Source organism: Pinus tabuliformis, chromosome X (genome assembly GCF_031772625.1).
Source record: "Pinus tabuliformis cultivar Carrire ecotype Pingquan chromosome X, CPIR1, whole genome shotgun sequence".
NCBI lineage: Eukaryota > Viridiplantae > Streptophyta > Pinopsida > Pinales > Pinaceae > Pinus > Pinus tabuliformis.
Window position 1 is genome coordinate 1,498,055,068 of NC_142308.1, and position 20,434 is coordinate 1,498,075,501.

The 20,434-nt window shown below is 36.3% G+C and overlaps 1 protein-coding gene across 1 annotated transcript; it reads left to right on the forward strand.

The window, feature by feature from the left end:
• Positions 1-18,427: 18,427 nt before the first annotated feature.
• Positions 18,428-19,863, forward strand: LOC149145719 (protein GLUTAMINE DUMPER 1-like). The gene is made up of 2 exons (XM_089451114.1): positions 18,428-18,792; positions 19,345-19,863. The coding sequence occupies exons 1-2, from the start codon at positions 18,760-18,762 to the stop codon at positions 19,687-19,689; spliced, it is 378 nt and encodes a 125-aa protein (XP_089307240.1). The 5' UTR covers positions 18,428-18,759; the 3' UTR covers positions 19,690-19,863.
• The last annotated feature ends 571 nt before the right edge of the window (positions 19,864-20,434 follow it).

The window sequence follows — 20,434 nt, forward strand, 5'->3', positions numbered from 1 at the left end:
CATCTCTTTCAGTAGTTTGCATTCTCATTTTTGCATCAGTAGGACTAGTTGGTAGAATTAGGGTTTGCTAGGGTTTGCTAGGGTTTGTATTTCTTTTTGGCTTTCAGTTTCTTTCCGCAAGTAGATTAGCTTCCTTTGAGTTAGCTTTCGTCCATCAGTTAAAAAGCTTCTTCTAAGAGCTCATAGAAGTTATCTTGAGCCCCTAGTGGACTTGTGCCAGCTGACCAAGTGATAGCTGCGGCAAGAGCTAGTACTTATGCATACGACACCGTCGCTTCCAAGTTTGTTACGAACTACCGGGTTGATAAAATTAAAGAAGGGAGTTCCAGGAGTTGTAGCATTATTGCTAAAATACTGGGGCCCACCAATCACAATCCTTTTATTCATTATATTTTTCCACTACTTACTTTGTGCCTACATTGTTATGGATCATTTTGATTGTCATACTTGCGGATTTTTGAGGTTCCAATACTATAATGTGCCCCAGTTTGTCTTTATTGAACCTAACATATAGGGGTAGGTCTTTTCTACCATATATATTGCATGATTCTCCATTATTTCAATCTTCATTTCACCTTAGGTACAACATCCTTTGATTGTAGCATTAGTCACTCTATATTTTCATGGTGTAACTTGTGTGATGGAGAATTCCTTCTCAATGATGCCCTAGTTTAGCATCTCATTTACATGTGGGTGTCCATGTTGCATATTTTTATCACTCTCCAATCGATAATTTTGACCCACCATGAGTTCAAATCTAAACCTCATGTCCTCCTCTTTTCCATATTATGACTATAGTTTGGTAGGATTCCGTCACTACTTTTTCTCTCACGATGACACTTATGCATGCTGATTCATTCTTGTCTCATTTCTTTCATTACATTCACACTATTGTTAGCCTTATATCTATCCTTTCCTTGTTTGGTTCATTTTCCCTAGAGGGACCTCTTTGATGTGTGGTTTCCATTTCCAACCACTTTGCTTCTCTCTGCTTAGGGTGGTTTTGTTAGCTCATAGCAAGGTTCTACCCTTATACCACTCATTCCTGAAGCACAAGCTTTCTTTTTGTCCTTCTCGTGCTTCTTAAACATTGAAGGGCACCAAGAATCCTTTTATATATTTTTTGGGATCATTAAAACCTCATGAAAAAGAAGCTCTATATGAGGCACACTACCACATTTTCTTTAAAATCATTGAAACATAAATAAGACACCTTGTTGAGTATCATTGTATCTCTTTTTCGAGCTCATTAAATGTAGAAAATCGACATTATCGAACATACTTTTCTTTTCTTTTAGGGTCGCTAAACTATGAAGGAGATACCAATAAGTAAAAAGGTAAAAAGGGGTGGAAATCAATTATCTTATAATATTAGTCAAAATGACAATGTTAGTAGTGTTTCCATTGAACATGACACATGTTTGATTTATTAACTTAATGCCTGGTTTTAGCTTGCATAGGAGTCATACCATATGTATGAGTGATTATACTCCTCTGGTTGGCTACTATTCCAATCATTATCCAGTGCACTTCAATGCCTCTTGCATTTCTGTATGATATCACATGGTGCCCATTAGTTAATACTACCAATAGAGAAAATTTCAAGGATGGAAATTTATCTTAAAGTGTAGAAAGCTTGGAAAATCTTACTAGTACCTAATACATAAAATATAAACAATATAGTGATATTTTTGAAAATTATTCAAATTCCCAATGATTTCGTATAGCATCTGTAGCTTTTTAGCAATCTATATAGTAAAATAATTTTATCCTATAATTTTTGGTTGAATGATTTGAAAAAAATAAAAACTAGTGAATCTTTTTTTTGGAAAAAGCACAGAAAATTATCTGTGTGTGTAACATCAACACATTTATTCACACTATATGGGTTGTGCTAGGTACCTTGGTGTTCATTTAAATCATTGGTGGGACTATTTGAATCTATTAATGAGATACGTCATTGATCAATAATCAATTGGTTCCAATCATGATGGAAAATGGCTCATTCTTTCACATGTTATAGATTTGTACTATCATGTTTGAGTAGACCTTAAGATAAGAACATCTCACTCTTATATGGAACCATTCACAAGTTCTACTGGATGTATGTATCATATTATGTTCTTTTAGGGATACAATGGGGAACCTCTCTTATATGTGTCTATTATGTGATTGATGTACACTGTGATAGAGATCAACATTGTATTTGTTAATAGCTATGATCTTTTAGGTTATTGCATGGATTGTTAAAGAATGAAACTAGGGGCTAATTCCCCTTCCTAGACTCCTTTAATGAATATTATATATATATATATATATATATAATGAATAATTAACTAATAGTTAGTGTTTAAGAGCCATGTCTCTAACAACATGACCATTTGTTGAAAATAGCTCCCACGTAAATAACATATTTACCATAAGTCACTACCCACCATAATTTGAAACTATTTGGGTAAAATATGGGATAAGGGAAAATATGTAAAGAAATATACTTACTAGGAGATACTTCCCACCATTATTGACGAGTTCTTCAACATTTTAAAAAATATGAGTAAAAATGTAAATGTGCAAACTCACTAGAATTTAATTTACAAAGATATGTGATCCAATTTAGAAAAATACATGTTTATTTAGTATCTTTTCTATAAAATTCACTTGAAACTTTTTATTTTACATAATTCACTTATCATATATCTTCTTGTAATTATTTTTTATGCTCTATCTATAATTACTCTCTATTATGAGCTAAAGTGAATCCTGCTAAAGTTTTAATGGGATTGTTATTGGAAAGTAAAGAAAAGTTGCTATTGAGCTAATAAAGCATTGAAGTAATTGTTGCAAGCACAAAGCATATCATAAAATTTAACATGATATTAGATACCAAGTGAAGGAAACCCCAAGGAACAAGAGAAGAAATCATTGTTGAATATTTGTTGTTGTTGAATAAGGTCTGTTGACACAAGTTTCCATGGCTACTCACTCTTATTTGAAGGCAAAGGATAATCTCAATGACAAATCATATTGTAATGCCTAGAATATCACTCTTGATTTGACCTTTGAGGAACATGATGTGTTGGATTATGTGCAAGTGAAAGTGGTGGTTCCTCATTCAGATGCACTTGTTGCTACTAGAACAAATTACAGAAAAGGAGAGGGTAAAGATAAGAAAAAAATAGTTGTCTGCACTAAAAAAAATTTAATATCTTATATTTCTGATCTGGTAACTTCCAAAGATATGTATGATAAGTTGATAAGGATGTTTAAAGTCAACAATGCAAATCAAATTCTCTTTCTCAAGAACAAGTTGAAGGATATCAAAATGGACAAAGGGGAGTCTATAAAAGCATATTTCAATAGAAAACATAAAGTAAATAATTATTTTCTATCTATTGGAGAAGTTATTGCTGACAGGGAACTCACCCTTGTTGCACATGGAGGTCTTACAAGTCCATGGGAAACATTTTTCGCCACCATTTTTAATAATGAAAGGACACTTTGTTAAGCTGAGCTATTGGATAAATGCACTAAAGATTAAACAAGGATGATGGAGAGAGATAAGTCTGTTAGTGGAAGTGAACCTATTTCTTTCTCTATAAATACTCAAATGATAAATTATGTTGGTCCATCAAATTCAAGAAGGAGAGATTTTGGATCTAAGAAGGGGTGAAGAGGAAAAGGAAAAGTAAGATGCTTCAATTGCAACAATTTTTACCATTACGGATTCCAGATAAACTTCCAGATATAGAAATGTAGGTTTTAACCCCGTACAAAAATTACCTGCATACGAATTCTAAAACACTGAAAATAAACAATCTGAGAGCATAACACATAAAACACATATACACAGAGATTTCCCCTGGATCCAAAAATGGGAACTACAAGCTTCATTTTTCATTATGTTCCTTTCAATGTTACAATACATATATATACATGCTGAAGCATCCATACCATGGACCGAAGACCATCGTGCCCAAAACCGTGTGCGAAAACCATGCAAAAAACCATAGGTATGTTTGCCCACTAATCTAGGGTCTCAAAAAATTTCCCTGGGGTGCTGCTCTCCCCCCTCGAACCTGTTGTGACCCCCCACCCCGCTGCACCATCAACGCAACAAAGGGGGGCTCTGCCCCCCCTCTAACCCCCCAATTAACTAGGGGAGCTAGTCTTAGAAATAATATAACACAACCCAACATTCTCCCACTTGTTGTTTTCTTTCCACAGTCGGTCACAAGAGAGCTTAGTCATTTATCCAGCCCTGCAATGCCCATTGTTTCTCTATACCAAGAGAACTTCTTACACCTCAAAGATTTTGTCAATTCATTTACAGTATTGTTCAAAGTGTTCACCTTTACTAGCAACACCTTCTTGTCTTATATCATATATGTTGGGTCCCTGTAATACTAGTGATTACCCCATTACTATTCTAGTTAGACCCCTTATTAATATTTTTTTGCCCCTATTGCCCACATATTGTTATTACTGTACCCCATAGAATCTCTCTATTGTTATTTTTGTGACTTTATATTATTATTGTTAGGTCGGCTCGGTTATATTGTGACTCCTTAGACTCCTATATATAGAAAGGAGTTTTTTTCATTTGAATCGTCCAAGAATTGTTCATTTATGTAATGTAAAGGAGGTTGCCCCCTCAAAGAGGCTAAATTCTAAGACATTGATCTATCTTTTCTATCTTTTCTTGAGCTGGTTCCATAACATTTGGTATCAGAGCTTTGGATTCTAGGGTTTCGCTACTCCAAACATGTCATCGTGGCATTTTCGCTATAACGTTTTTTTCTGTGATGTTTCAGAAGCTGCAAGAAAAAACCATTTTAGAATAAATCACACTAAACCTCGGGTCTGAATTTTAGAGCTTTTCACGCTATATTTGCGGAGATATGATCTGGGGAAGTTGGTCTTTTTGCAGACTCCTGAATTACATTCCAAACAGGTGACCTGGGAAAAATCGTCATAACTTTCTCTCTCGGGATCCGATTGAAATTTCGTCAGAAGGTACATAAAGAGGATGGACTTTAATTTCTTTTATGCATTTTTCAGATCCAAAGGTCGAAACAGTGACTCGTGGCACGTTGTACAAGTTCGCTCTACTGAACTAGTCTATAATCAATTCACTGTGGGAGATTTCGCATAACTCTTCCTTGGAGAATCCAATTTCGGTCAGATTTGTGGTATTGGAAAGAGGACACAGAAGGCTACTGCAAGTCATGAATTCAAAACTAGATGATGGAAAATTACAAAGATACATCAGAGGCAATATCGAGCTCCTACAAAGTGAAAAAAGGTGTGTAGAATTTCTTAAATTTTTGCTTGAGCTTGGTTTGACAATTTATTTTGAAGGAATTTAGAGGGCATAGCAGAGAATTATTATTGGTAACTGATGCCCCAAGGAAGGAAAATGCAAACACCTAGTAAGGAACCTCAAAGCTCTAGCATGACTCATGAAGAAGAAGAAGAAATGTTATATGATATATCAAAATTACAAGAACAAGTGCAACAAGTGTCACTTGCACGAAAAGCAACATAATCTAAGATGGATGGTTTAAGGAAATATGTAGAAGCTAATATGAATGGCATGGAAGCTAAGGTGAATGGAATGGACACTAAAATTGATGGCATGGATGATAATATGGAAGAATTGAAGATAAATATGAATAAGTTGCTACAAGAAATGGTCACTAATGGTGAAAGGGTACTAAAGGAAACTCATGATGAGAAAAAAAGAAATGTTAATCATGATTCCATAGACTCTAATGTTGGATCGAAGACTCACCATATTCCAAAAATCGATATGAGGAAGTTTTATGGCAAGGATCCCGCGACATGGAAATTACAGATGGAGCAATTTTTCGATCTCAATAATGTGAAAAACACACAAAAGGTACGTATGGAAACTTTATATTTGGAACCAAATCAGTTTGTATGGTATCAATGGCTTTTCTCTCTTAAATAATTTATCACTTGGGCAATTTTTACGAAAGAATTGATAGCACATTATGAGGATACAAAAAGCAACATTTTTTTAACCAGCTGATAAGTCTCAAACAAAAGGGTTCAATAATGGAGCACATTGAGGAGTTCCAAAAATTGAACATAAGGGTAAAAGATATTCCAAAGGAGCATAGGATTGATGTGTTCATAGGGTCTTTAAAGGATAATATCACACATGATTTTCGCCTTTGGGAAATTGATTCATTAGAGAAGGCATTCAGGTTAGCAAGAAAAATGGAAAGCAAAATTATGGCAACCAAGAAGCATACCACTCACAACTATAAAGACGGAAGTGTTGTTGCCCCTAGTCTTCCACAACCTATAAGGTTGACACCACAACAATTGGAAGAAAAAAGAGCAAAAGGGCTTTGTTATAGTTGTGATACCAAATACACTAAAGGTCATAAGTGTGCTGAGAAGAAATTATTCTACATAGATTGTGAAGAGGAAGAAGAAAAGGAGCAAGAAAGGTAAAAAGAAGGGGATATAATCCAGGAACAAAACCTAGATGAAGAAAAAAATAAATCTGACCATATCTTGTAATGCATTGGCGGGAATTACCACTCCTCAAACCATCAAGATAGAAGGACAAATCAAGAAGAAAAAGTTAATAGTGTTGATTGATTCAGGAAGCACCCACAATTTTATTCATTGTAAGGCAGCAAAAGAATTGAATTGCTTCCTATATCCAACACCAGAGTGTCAGGTGATGATTGCAAATGGAGGAACAATAAATTGCTCTGGAAAGTGCCATAATATCAAGCTATCCATGGGAGAATATGTATTGACTAGCCCAATGCTTTCCATTCCAATGGGAGGTGTTGATGTTGTACTAGGAGTTCAATGGCTACAATCCTTGGGTACAATAGCTTTTAATTTTCAAGAAATTTTCATCAAATTTTGTATGGAAGGAAAGAGAGTTGAATTAAGGGGTATTGCAAGGAAACCATAAAAGATAATCAGCTCTAATGGTATGACAAAGCTTCTAAAAAGGGAACAAAGAGGTGTAATTGCACAATTATGTTCGCTAGATGTTTCCACATCGGAATCATCTATTTCTCCAGATCTCTCAAAAGTCCTGGAAAATCATTCCAAGGTATTTGAGACTCCCAAAGGTCTCCCACCTATGCGTGATCCTGATCATGCTATTCATCTGATTCTAGGAAGTGTTCCTCCAAACATCAGGCCGTACAGATATCCCTCTGTCCAAAATAGTGAAATTGAACATATGGTTGGAGAAATGCTAGAGGCTGGTATAATTCAACTGAGTCAAACTTCTTTCTCTGCTCCAGAAGTATTGGTGCACAACAAGGATGGATCATGGCGCACGTGTCCGGATTATAGGGAGCTCAACAAGCTCACTATTAAAGATAAGTTCCCCATTCCTGTCATTGATGAATTATTGGATGAATTTCATGGATCAATTTACTTCACCAAGTTGGATCTTCATTCAGGATATCATCAAATCAGAATGAAGATTGAATACATTCTGAAAATAGCATTTAGAACTCATGAGAGTCATTATAAATTTTTGTTCATGCCTTTTGGCCTTACCAATGCACCTTCAACATTTCAAGGTTCGATGAATTCAATTTTTAAACCATTCCTTAGAAAATTTGTGTTAGTATTTTTGATGATATACTAATCTACAGCAAGTCTTGGAAGGATCATGTTGAACATGTTGACAAGGTGGTACAACTATTGGATGAGAAACAATTATATGCCAAAAGATCCAAATGTTTCTTTGGAGTCCAGGAGGTGGAATATCTGGGTCATATTGTATCTCATGAAGGAGTTAAGGTAGACCCAAGCAAAATTAAAGCCATTAAGGAATGGAAAATCCCCACATCCATAAAGCATCTACGAGGATTTATCCGGTTGACAGGGTATTATCATAAGTTTGTTAAGAATTATGGGAGAATAGCAACACCTATAACAACATTATTGAAGAATGATCTATTTTCATGGACTCCGGAAGCAACAAAGGCCTTTGAACATCTTAAAGAGGCAATGTGCCAAGCACCAGTCTTAGCTACACCGGACTTCACAAAAACCTTTATTATGGAATGTGATGCTTCAGGAAATGGAATTGGCGTTGTTCTAATGCAATATGAAAGACCCATTGCTTTTGAAATTCGTCCAATCAAGGGAAAGTTTTGAAGCAAAGCTATTTATGAGAAGGAAATGTTGGAAATACTCCATGAACTTAAGAAATGGTGACCCTACCTAATGGGAAGACACTTCAAGGTAAAAACAGATCATGATAGCCTTAAATACCTTTTAGAACAAAGATTATCCTCTGAAGAGCAACAAAAGTGGGTCACAAAGATGTTTGGTTATGACTTTGAAATCATCTACAAAAAAGGGAAGAAAAATGTGGTGGTAGACGCACTCTCCAGAAAGGATGAGGATGTGGAAGCATTTTTGTGCACCATTTCTATTATCCAACCAGATTGGATAAACAAAGCAAGGGAGGAATGGAAGAATGACGAAGAAGTGTGGGCACTTATTGCAAAGTTACAAAAAGATTCCATTATGTCTGATACATTTAGCTGGCAAAATGATTCGTTATGGTATAAAGATCGCTTATACCTCTGTAAGAATTCTTAGCTAAAACAAAAGATTCTTATGGAAATGCACACTTCTCCCTTAGGAGGGAACTCATGATTTTTAAAAACTTACCACAGCGTTAAGAAGGAATTTTTTTGGGATGGTCTTAAATCAAATATTCAAAAGTTTGTGGCGGAATTCTTGGTTTGCCTTGATCTATCTTTTCTATCTTTACTTGAGCTGGTTCCATAACAATATCCCTCACAAAGTAATACTAAACGTCAATGTGCTTTGTCTTTGAATGATAAGGAGGGTTCTTTGCCAAGAAAATTTCACTTTAGCTGTCACAGTCTATCCTTATATCTCCCCACACTAAACCCATACTTGAACACAACCTCTGCAGCAAAGTTGCTTCCTTTCTTGCATGAGTGGCCGCCATGTATTCTACCTCTATAGTTGATAATGCCACTACAAATTATTTCTTACTAATCCAACTGACTGCACCTCCAAATGGGTTAAACAGATACCCACTTGTATATCTTCTCTGATCTAAATCTCCATCCCAGTCTGCATCAACAAAGCAACGAATACGCAATAGTCTATCCAATTCTCATATTTCTTGGTAGAACAAACCATAATCACTAGTGCCACACAAATACCTAAAAACCTACTTCACTGCTATCTAATGCTCCTTCCCTTGTTTTGACATAAACCTGCTCAATACCGCCACTACATGTACAATGTCTGGTCTAATACAGACCATTGCATTCATCAGGCTATAGATTGCACTTGCATATGGAACACGGGACATGTCCTATTCCTCTTCTTATGTCTTGGGACACCGTTCAGCAGATAACTTCGCACCTACAGTAATAGGAACCTTCACCAATTTACTATCCTGCATATTAAAGCTATGCATAATTGTCTCAACATACTTCCTCTGGTTTAACCAGAGCTTCATCTTTGCTTGATCTCTTTTAATTTGCATGCCGAAAATATATTTTGTAGCACCAAGATCTTTCATGTCGAATTTGGAGGACAATTGGCTCTTCAAATCCTGGATATAAATTTCTTTGTCATTTCCAACCAGCAACATATCATGCACATACAAGACCAAATAGATAACACGGTCACCAATTAATTTTAAATACACACAGTGATCTTATTTTTCTGGTCAAGGCAAGTCCCCATATAAATGTACCAAATTTCTGATACGACATCCTTGGTGACTGTTTTAGCCCATACAAAGACTTCTTTAACTTGCGTACCAGTTCTTTCTTACCCTTCACCGAAAAGCCTCCAGGTTGCTTCATGTAGATCTCCTCTTCTTGATCCCCATGGAGAAATGTTGTCTTCACATCCATCTATTCTACCTCAAAATCGAGAGCAACAACAGCATATAAAAGTAATATAATAGAAGCTACCTTGGAAACAGGAGAAAAAGTATCACCAAAATCAATTCCCAACACCAGGGAATAACCTTTTGCTACCAACCGAGCTTTGTATTTCTCCACCTTTCCTCCTACATTTGTTTTCTTCTTGAACACCCATTCGCTGCCAATGGGTTTCCTTCTAGTTGGCAACTCCACCAGATCCCAAGCCTCATTTTTGTGCAAAGATGCCATTTTATCAACCATGGCCTCTTTTGAGACTTTTCCATCCTCTGAATCTATTGCTTCCTTCACAATTCTGGGATCATGATCAGTAATAGATAAAGAAAATTTGAACAGAAATAAGATGGACTATACCTTTCTAGCTGCCTTCTTTCTTGAACTGATCTTCTCACAACCGGAGTTTGTGGCTCTTCATCTTCTGATTTCTCTTCTGCTATACAGTTCGATTCTTCCTCCTTTAGCTCAAACTATATCTTCTCATGTTCCTTTGATGGGACTTCATGTTTAATAACATTTTTCACCTCTCGGAACACCACATACGGTTGTACACAACCTTCCTTATTACTCGATTCAAAAGCTTATAACCCTTTAAACCATCCTTATACCCAAAAAAGATGCACTTTTCAGATTTACTATCCAACTTTGTTCTTTTCTCCTTTGGAACATGTGCATATGCATCACATCCAAATACCCTCATATGTGAAAGAGAGGGTTTCTTACCAGTCCATACCTCTTGTGGAGTCTTGATGAAGTTGATCTATTGACCAGGTAACATGTTGTCTCCACTGCCTCTACCCAGAATTCTTGTCCTAACCCGATGCCACTAAGCATGCTTCTTGCCCTTTCCATCAATGTCTTCTTCATTCTTTCTGCAACTCCATTTTTCTCAGGTGTGTATGGAGTAGTCTTTTGTCGTTCTATACCACACTTCTTACAGAATTCTTCAAATTCCTTGCTGCAAAACTCTCCACAATTATCTACCCTCAACACCTTTATCTTCTTCTCTATCTAGTTTTCCACCAGAACCTTAAGTTCTTTAGACCTGTCAAAGGCTTCATATTTCTTCTTGAGGAAATATATCCATGTATTACTTTAGAATTCATCTATAAATCATACATAGTACATAGACTTACCCAGTGATGGAACCTTCACAGGTCCAAACACATCACTATGCACAAGCTCTAAAATATGTTTCTCCCTCTTACCACTAGAGGGGAAACTCACCTGATTCTGCTTCCCATATACACAGTTTTCACAAAAATCAAAATCCAAAGAGCTATTAGTCATACCTTCTACCACACCTTTACCATGAAGCATTCGAAGGCCTTTCTCTCCAATATATCAAATCCCTTGATGCCATAGCATGGTCTTTTCTCGAGACACCACTAGATTTTCTGCTCCACTTTTAGGAACCACAGAACTATTGCACCCATCAATAACGTGCTACCTTGCAGCTTGTATATAGTTCCAATCCTAGCTCCCCGCATCAATACCAGTTCTCCCCAAACCATCTTTCAGGTATCTTTCTTGAACATTGTTTTTATACATGCATCATCCAGCTTGCTTACAGAAATCAAATTTCTGGCCAATGCAAGAATATGCAGAACAACTGGAAGTGTTCTAACCCTTTCACCTTGCAAATTCAACTTTACCTTTATGTGACCAATGATTATAGCCTTCCTATCAGCCCCTAAGAATACATCACCACCATCATATTTCTCATACTCGCAAAACCACTCTCTATGGGGAGTGAAGTGAAAGGATGCACCTGAGTTAATCAACCACGCCTCATGATCTACATGTGTACTTGAATAAGCCAAGTATACATCCCCACCTTCATCTGAGGTAGTTTTTTCCTTTGGAGAAGGAGAATCATCACATCCCTTTCCTTTGTTAGGAGCTTTAGATTTACAGTCCCTTTTGTAGTGCCCTTCCTTTCCACATTTCCAACACACCTTTATAGGTTTTCCTGGAGATTTAGATCTCCTTATAGATTTGGATCTCCCACTCGATGACTTATTTTTGTTTTTGTTCTGGGACTATTCTCGTACAGACAAGGCATCACCATTCTGGCTCTCCATATTTTTCTGTCTCATCTCCTCTGTCAGCAAAGATGAGACTATTTCATCAAACTGCAAATCAATTGCATTGCTACTTATTGCAATAACCAGACCATCCCATGAATCTAGTAAAGAACACAACAAACTAATGCACTTATCTTCATTTGAAAATTTAATATCAACAAAGAATAGCTGACTTACCATAATATTAAATGCCTTCAAATGCTCTGTCACCAAGTCTCCATCTTTCATCCTCCGGTTATACATCTTTTTCCATAGGAACAATTTATTCACCAGAGACTCAGACTAGCACAAAGTCCCTAACTTGACCCACAAAGGCTTAGTCGTAGCTTCCCTTGATACATTCAGCAAAACCGAATCGAGGACGCACAATCATATTATGCTCTTCGCCTTCCAATCCAACTTCTTCCATTCTTCATTAGACACTCCCATTGGTTTAGTATCCAGATCTATCACCATCGACTCATCCTTATCTACCAACCAATCCTCCATCTTGAGTTTCCATAACTCAAAATTGTGACCATTAAATTCCTCAATCTCTATCTTTCCACTGCTCGTCATCTTCTTTCACCACCAGAATCAATCCTGCAGATCTCCCACTGAAGAAAGTCTACCACATGCCCGAGCGAAACCCCTCAGCAACAAAGGTGTCCCCTTGAAGCCAAAATAGCTCCAATACTAAATGTAGGTTTTAGCCCTGTACATAAATTACCTTCATATGAATTCTAAAACATTGAAAATAAATAATGCGAGAGCATAACACATAAAACACATATACACAAAGATTTTCCCCTACATCCCAAAACCAGGACTACCGGCTTGATTTTTCATTATGTTCCTTTTAATGTTACAATACATATATATATATACGTGCCAAAGCATCCGATACCATGGACTGAAAACAATCACACCGAAACCCATGTGCGAAAACCATGCACAAAACCATAGGGTCCCAAAACATTTTCCCTAGGGCATTGCCTCGAACCCTGTAGAGGGGGGCTACCCACCCCCCTCAAACCCCCTAGATAGGGGGGATTTTCTCCCCCCTGTGATCCCCCCCTACTACACAGTCAACACAACGAAGGGGGGGCTCCAACCCCTCACTAACCCCCCAGTTAACTAGGGGAGCTAGTCATGGAAAGAATATAACACAACCCAACAAGAAAATCATGCCACTCCAAGAGGAATTTTTTGAGAAAGTACAAAGTCGACCAACTATCAAGGATACTCAACTGCCATGACTACTATCATTTAAACTAAGACATGCAATTTTGAAGAAGTTGTGAAGCGTCAAATATGGAAAGATGTTATGGCTGAGGAATATGATTCAATCATGAAGAACAATGTCTAGGAAGTGGTGCCTAAACCCAAGGACAAGTTCATAGACACTTTCAAATGGATCTACAAGATTAAACATGGAGTTGATGGAAGTGTTGATAAATACAAGGTAAGGTTCATGGCTCGTGGCTTCTCGCAAAAGGAAACAATTCACTACGATGAGATTTTGTCTCTAGTTGCCTGATACACCACTATAAAATCCATATTTTGTCGTGCTACAAATCAATTATAGAGCTTGCATCAAATGGATGCCAAGATCACATTCGTACATGCCTCACTTAGGGAAGAAGTCTACTTGAAACAAGCTCAGAGGTTTGAAGAGCAAGATAGAAAAACTCATGTGTGCCAGCTATAGAAAGCCCTCTATGGGTTAGAGAAAGCCTCTACAGCTTGGTATGAAAGGATTGGTAACTATCTCATGAAGTTGGGATTCAAAAGGAGCTATACTGATCCAAACTTATACTTGAAGGTTGAAAATGACATGCCACTTATTTTGGTCTTATATTTTGATGTTCTATTGCTAACTGGTGCAAACCCTCTCTCATTTATCAATGTAAAATGAAGTTGACTTCTAAATTTGAGATGAAGGACCTAGGATTGATGCATTAATTCCTGGGCTTCGATGTCTAGCGAAATCCAGGTGAGATTTTCCTTTCTCAAGGAAAATGTATTCCAGAGATGTTAGAAATATGTGGCATGGTGGAATACATGTTTGTGGCTACACCAATGGAACCAAATTTCAAGAAGCTATGTGGAAGTGATGTTGGTCCGGTTTTGGGAAATCCTACCGAATATAGAGAACTTATGGAAGCATTGATGTTCTTGGTGGACACACGATTGAACTTATGCCTTGTTGTTAATACATTGAGTCAATTTATGGTCGAGCTTCATCATATGCATTGGTTTGCTGCAAAGAATCTTCTAAGATATCTCCATCGTACTATCAACCATGGACTGAGTTATAATGACAAGGATCTCAAATTACATGGATTTATTGATACCAATTGGGTTGGTAATGTGGTGGATAGAAAAAGAACATTTGGATGTTATTTCTCTTTGGGATTTATTTCCATCTCATGGATGAGCCAAGGTTTTTTCTTTTTCGCACTAAGCACCGTTGAGACTGAATGTATTACAACTAGTATGGCTTGATGTGAAGCCATTTGGTTGAGGAATCTCCTCAGTGAGTTATTTGAGAATGTGTTAGATACCACCATCGTTTATTGTAGTAATCAAAGTGGGACACACCTTTTAGAGAATCCTATGCTCCATGACTAATCTAATCATATTCATATTAGGTACCATTTTATCTGGGATATGGTACAATAGGGAGCAATGAGGCTCCAACACATTATGAAAAATGGACAAGTTGCTAACATCCTTGCAAAGCATTTATGAAAGGACAAGTCTTAGCCTTCAGAGAGAGAGTTCGAGTTGTCGAAAGACTCTCCCATGAGGGTCCCAATTGAGTTGGAAATTGAGCTCTCAGAGCTCATGGGGGGCTGAGGTACTTCTTGGAGCTATACGAACACACTAAGAGTGGTTTACCTTCGCTTGTGGAAACTGAAACATACATCATACCCTTGTGGTCTTGGACTCTTGCAAAGTACCTCTCACTTAAACAATGTGTTGGGAAAAGTGATTAGGGTTAATTAGTACTACCGACACATATGTTAGGTACTAGTGTATTCCCTATGACCAGGTTGCATAATGTTTAACAATTTGATCATTAAGGTTCCAGCTTAGTAGGGATGAGAAAAGTTACAGAAATGACACAGAATGGACATGATAGCATAGCGATGGGTGAATTTTAATAGCTGGAACCCCTTCGTAGATGAGGGTGAGTGTTAAAGAGTGCAACTAGGGGGTAATTCCCCTTCTTAGATGCATTATATATAGATATATATATAGTGAATAATTAACTAATAGTTAGTATTGAAGACCCATGCCTCTAAGGACATGACCATTTATTGAAAATAGCTCATACACACACAAATACTATACTTACTAGGAGTTACTTTCCACCATTATTTACCTGTTCTTCAACACTATAACAAATATGGGAAAAAAGTAAATATGCAAACTTACAAGAATTTAATTTACAAAGATACGTGATCCAATTTACAGTGAGGCATGTCTCTTGGGCATCTTGAGTATAAAATTCACTTGAAACTATTCATTTTACATAATTTACTTATCATTTCATATCTTCTTGTACCTTTTCTTGATGTGTTATTTGCAATTATTGTTAATGATGATCTAAAGTAAATGCTACTAAAGTTTTAATGTGATTTCTATTGGAATCTAAGGTAAAGTTGTTATTGGGCTAACAAGACATTGAAGTAATTGTTGCAAGCATAGAACATACCATAAAATTTAACATAGATCCATTGTCTATGCCTTATGGCCATGTACTAGCATTTCGTGTTATGGATCCACATTGTATGGTTGGAAGTCATGTTCAATTTCTCTTTATGCCAAGCAATAGTATGTCCACCTCGGGGATGATCATTTTATGATTCAGACATGGGTATCGTTATGACTCTAATCGAGTCCTTCAGTATTAACTCACTCACATTTTTCCACATGCTATTGTAATGCATTTTAGCCATTGGTTTCTCTTTGGACCTCATGCATTAGGGGGTATATGTTATCTTAAATGTTTCTAAGTTTATGTCATGGAGAGAAACCCTAGTCCTATCCTCTCATTTGTTAACTTGAATGCATCATTATCCTTTCTTAAATATACATTTTTTGTATCCTATTGCTCTCACAAGCTTGCCATCTTGACGCCCATCACTACCTTGTAGTGGGATAGCCTAGCACCAAGCAACCCTACTTGCCTTTCACATGAGTGCGATGGAGGTGAACTTTGAAGAATAGGTCAATCCAAAAGAGATTAGTTGAGCTTAATTGTTCATTAGTTCAATGAGGGTCAATTATTGCAGAAGTTCCTTAATATCTCATGACTCTATTGTATAGATACATCCTCCTATACCTATATATATATAGAAAGAGAGAGAGAGAGAGAGAGAGAGAGAGAGAGAGAGAGAGAGAGACCCTATCAAGAGGGAGAGAGGATTTAGAGAGTATGGCCCAATTATGCCTATGGATTCTATTAGGGCATCCTTTGCATGTGAGGTCACCCTAATCTTTCAGTTAGTCAAGGGAAGAGTCATGGCAAGGATTGAGAAGGTGTACATCTATATGTTGAGGTATAATGTATTTATACTATTCTAATTGATGAAATAATTTGTGAGTTCTCCCACATATTTCATTTCTTTTTATATGTATGTGGATTTGATTATTGCTTGCACATGTCGACCTACAGTCTGCACAGGTGAAAACATTATGTTGTTTGGTTGTGTTTCTATGCAGAAGATTGCATCAAGAAGCTAGGAGCAGGATCTTTTAGTTGACACAGGGTCTTAAGAGCTCTTTACAGAGTTTGTAACTTTCAACTATTCATTTTCTATCTCACTTGATGAGATGAGTAGTATGTGTTTTCTTTACATCTTGACAATTCATGTACAATTTTCCACACATAGTGTGAGATATCTAAAGGCAAGATCTATGGACCAGTAGCTCTTTACCTTTTGAGAATATTTAGAGGCAACATGAATGTCACCACATGCTGAATTTTGGGGACATAAATTCAAGGTTGTAGTTTGGTGTTTGTAGAAGACCAAAATTATGGTGATTACACTAGAAATCTAGAGTTTGGTGTAGTGACATCTTATTGTAGTCTTGGTATAATTTTTCTTTACTCTAAAAATGATAGAGGTAGTTAATTGAAAAAAATTATTATTACTAATATATGATTAGGGTATAGGCCTCTTAGTAGCACATCTTATATTTCCATCCTAAACCTATATTTTTAATTTGCATGCTTACATGTATTGAAAATGGGTTAGGTATACAATTTAATAAAAAGAGTGTAGATATACTCTAAGTTCGAATATATTCAGAATATACTGAGTCCTTAGAAAAAATAGCCATTGATGCTCCATAACCTGAGCATATCCTGACCATGATTTAATTCTCTAATGGCATGACAGCCAATCATACAAAGAAAGCTGGAAATCTAAAATCTCATCCTGACCATGATTTAATTCTCTACTTGCATGACAGCCAATCATACAAAGAAAGCTGGAAATCTAAAATTTCATCCTGACCATGATTTAATTCTCTACTGGCATGACAGCCAATCATCTAAAGAAAGCTGGAAATCTAAAATCTCAGCAAAAAATACCAATGCAAGTCTTATGTGTGAAGTTCAATGGACAGGGGACAAAACTATTCACAGCATCTTCAACCATAATATTATATGAGTGCTAGTGTGTAAAGTTCTATATGAACGTGGAAATGTGTCACAATACAACATGCCCGTTACTATTTCCCGTTACATGAAATAGTTGATTCCACACGCTATCTCATTGCCTCTCATTCTATATGAACGTGGAAATCTCAAAGACCAGGTCACAATACAACATGCCCATTACTATTTCCCGTGACATGAAATAGTTGATTCCACACGCTATCTCTTTGCCTCGTACGAACGTGGAAATGTCAAAGACCAGTCACAATACAAAATGCCCGTTACTATTTCCCGTGACATGACATAGTTGATTCCACACGCTATCTCATTGCCTCTCACTTGTCTCGAAACGACTAGTCGGACCAACTCCCAGGAAAAGCATGAACTTCCGTATAGAGTGACTATATATATATATTCTTTTTCCATTTCGAATATGGTGATTTTTTTGGTAAGATGTTCATTCTAAAAGAAATTAATTTCAGATAAAATTGCCTGGATAAAATACAAGTTTTGAATTTTATTTATAATTTTTTATTTATTTTCATTTATATATATATGTACTTATGTCATGGAAAACTACTTCGATTTCTACACGTTGCATAACTAAAACTCCCAGGTCCAGTAAATGCACTTCAACCACTTCGATTGCTACGCATTGCATAACTAAAACTCCCAGGTACAGTAAATGCTTAAACCACTTATATATGTATATAGAGTTGCGCGCAACTGCCTCGGGGAAATATTCTGTATGGTGTAATCCAATCATATCGAGGATTATTCCCGCTTCCTTTTCTTAATTTCTGAGATTTCAAATAGGGGGACCACAAAAGTATAGAAAAGACGATCCTCATGAATTTGTGATGACGGCCACAAGACATCACTGCTATTCATTCACACAGTACTGAGTAACAAACTTCTATCACACTTCTGGTTCTTGCGCAGGCTTCGCAGCGTCATGAGTGCAAAATAACTTTTATCGCTTTGATTTCACCATAACTTCTACCGAAGCGGACTCTGTTAGAGAAGCTTTTGATTCAACTTATCTGTCAGCTATAGTTCTGAATGTGAAATGGATCCAACATTTTTGGCAGTGATCGGACAGGTTAGTAAATCGTTCTCCCTTTCTCTGTGTTCGAAAATTTTCTGAAATTTAATCACCCAAGCAAAGTTTAGATATCTAATATCACTTTCTCATTGTTTTATAACACCTTGATACCCCATATATAGATATTCAGGTATGACGAGGTATTTGAGGTATTTTTTTTTATTGGAAAAAATTATTATAGTTAAGTTAGTTATGTGGAAAATTATATCTGGTTCATATTTATAAATATTGGCTGATTTATTATTGTTATTCAAAGAAAATCACACCACACCACGCCATCTTGAATAACTATCTAAAATAAAACGGTAATGATATATAGAAGGGCAGACTTTCCCTATTGCCAAATAGTTTTGGGACCTAAGCTGGTAAAGTATTAGCCGAAACTATTACCAGAAAAGAAGTCTAGCTCTTAAGCAACCGGAATCAGTTTTAGAAAAGACTCAAGAGACGGTTACCCAGCTTATATATATGTATGTACCCAGCTTATATATATGTATGTAGGTGTGGTTCTCAAATATAGAAATTGTAATGGTTTCTTGTTTCGTACAGGCTTTGCTTACAGATATGGCTGTGGCAAGTTCAAGGAGTAATAGCAGCGTCAACGATGCAGCCATTGATCCGGCGTGGCAAGCGCCAGTTCCATATTTGGTGGGTGCATTGGTAGCCATATTAGGGGCCACACTATTAGCGCTGTTATTTATTTTGTGGAGTTATTGGTGTCTCGTACCATCCGACTTTCTCGAAGGTGGAAACCAAGTCCATGCCAGGGGTTCCGCTGAGCGTAACGAAGTGATTGGACTCTGGAACGGCGACGATAAGGAGGAGAGAGTCATTGTTATAATGGCTGGAGAGGAAAGACCAACTTTTCTGGCCATGCCAACGTCTCTGGTTTGAGTAATGTGAGTACTATATATGTTGTTCTTGCACACCACTCTTTGGCTTCTGTATGTAGGTGTTATCACTTGCACACCACTCTTTGGCTTCTGTATGTGGGTGTTATCACTAAGTGGTGGGTTCGTTTCTTGAAATTCTTCAGGAACGGACTTCAATGTTTATGTAAACTTGTCTACACCATGTTCATTTTCCTACCTTGTACCTAACACCCTGTTCAAATAAAGTTCTGAGTATTAATCATTCCTGATCGCATGTAAAACATGATTTCTATTATAGCATGGATGAGTACATATCAGTCACCGTTAAAATATATTCCTCGTATATTAAAAATATATAGGAGTTGAACTATATCAAATTAAATATAAGAATTGAATCTTATAAAATTGATTTTAATTCAATTAACTAAAAGTAAGGGAAGAACATTAATTTAATTTGAACAATATAAAAAATATTAAAAATAAAACAATCCTGAAAATTTATAGTGACTAAAAGAATTTGATTACAAAATTATTTGGAAAAGTTTTTTAAAATTGAGAATTAATTAAAAACAAAATACATTATTATTTCTTTGAGCTATTTATTTTATAAACCTTTATATTAGAGTAAAATTAAACGAAAAAAGTTGATAAGTTACATGCTATCTGTTTTTCTAATAATATGATTGATTAATAGTTCTATAATTATTGTAATATTAATTTAATATTTTTTCATTTAATTTGAATTATTATATTTCAATATAGACTTA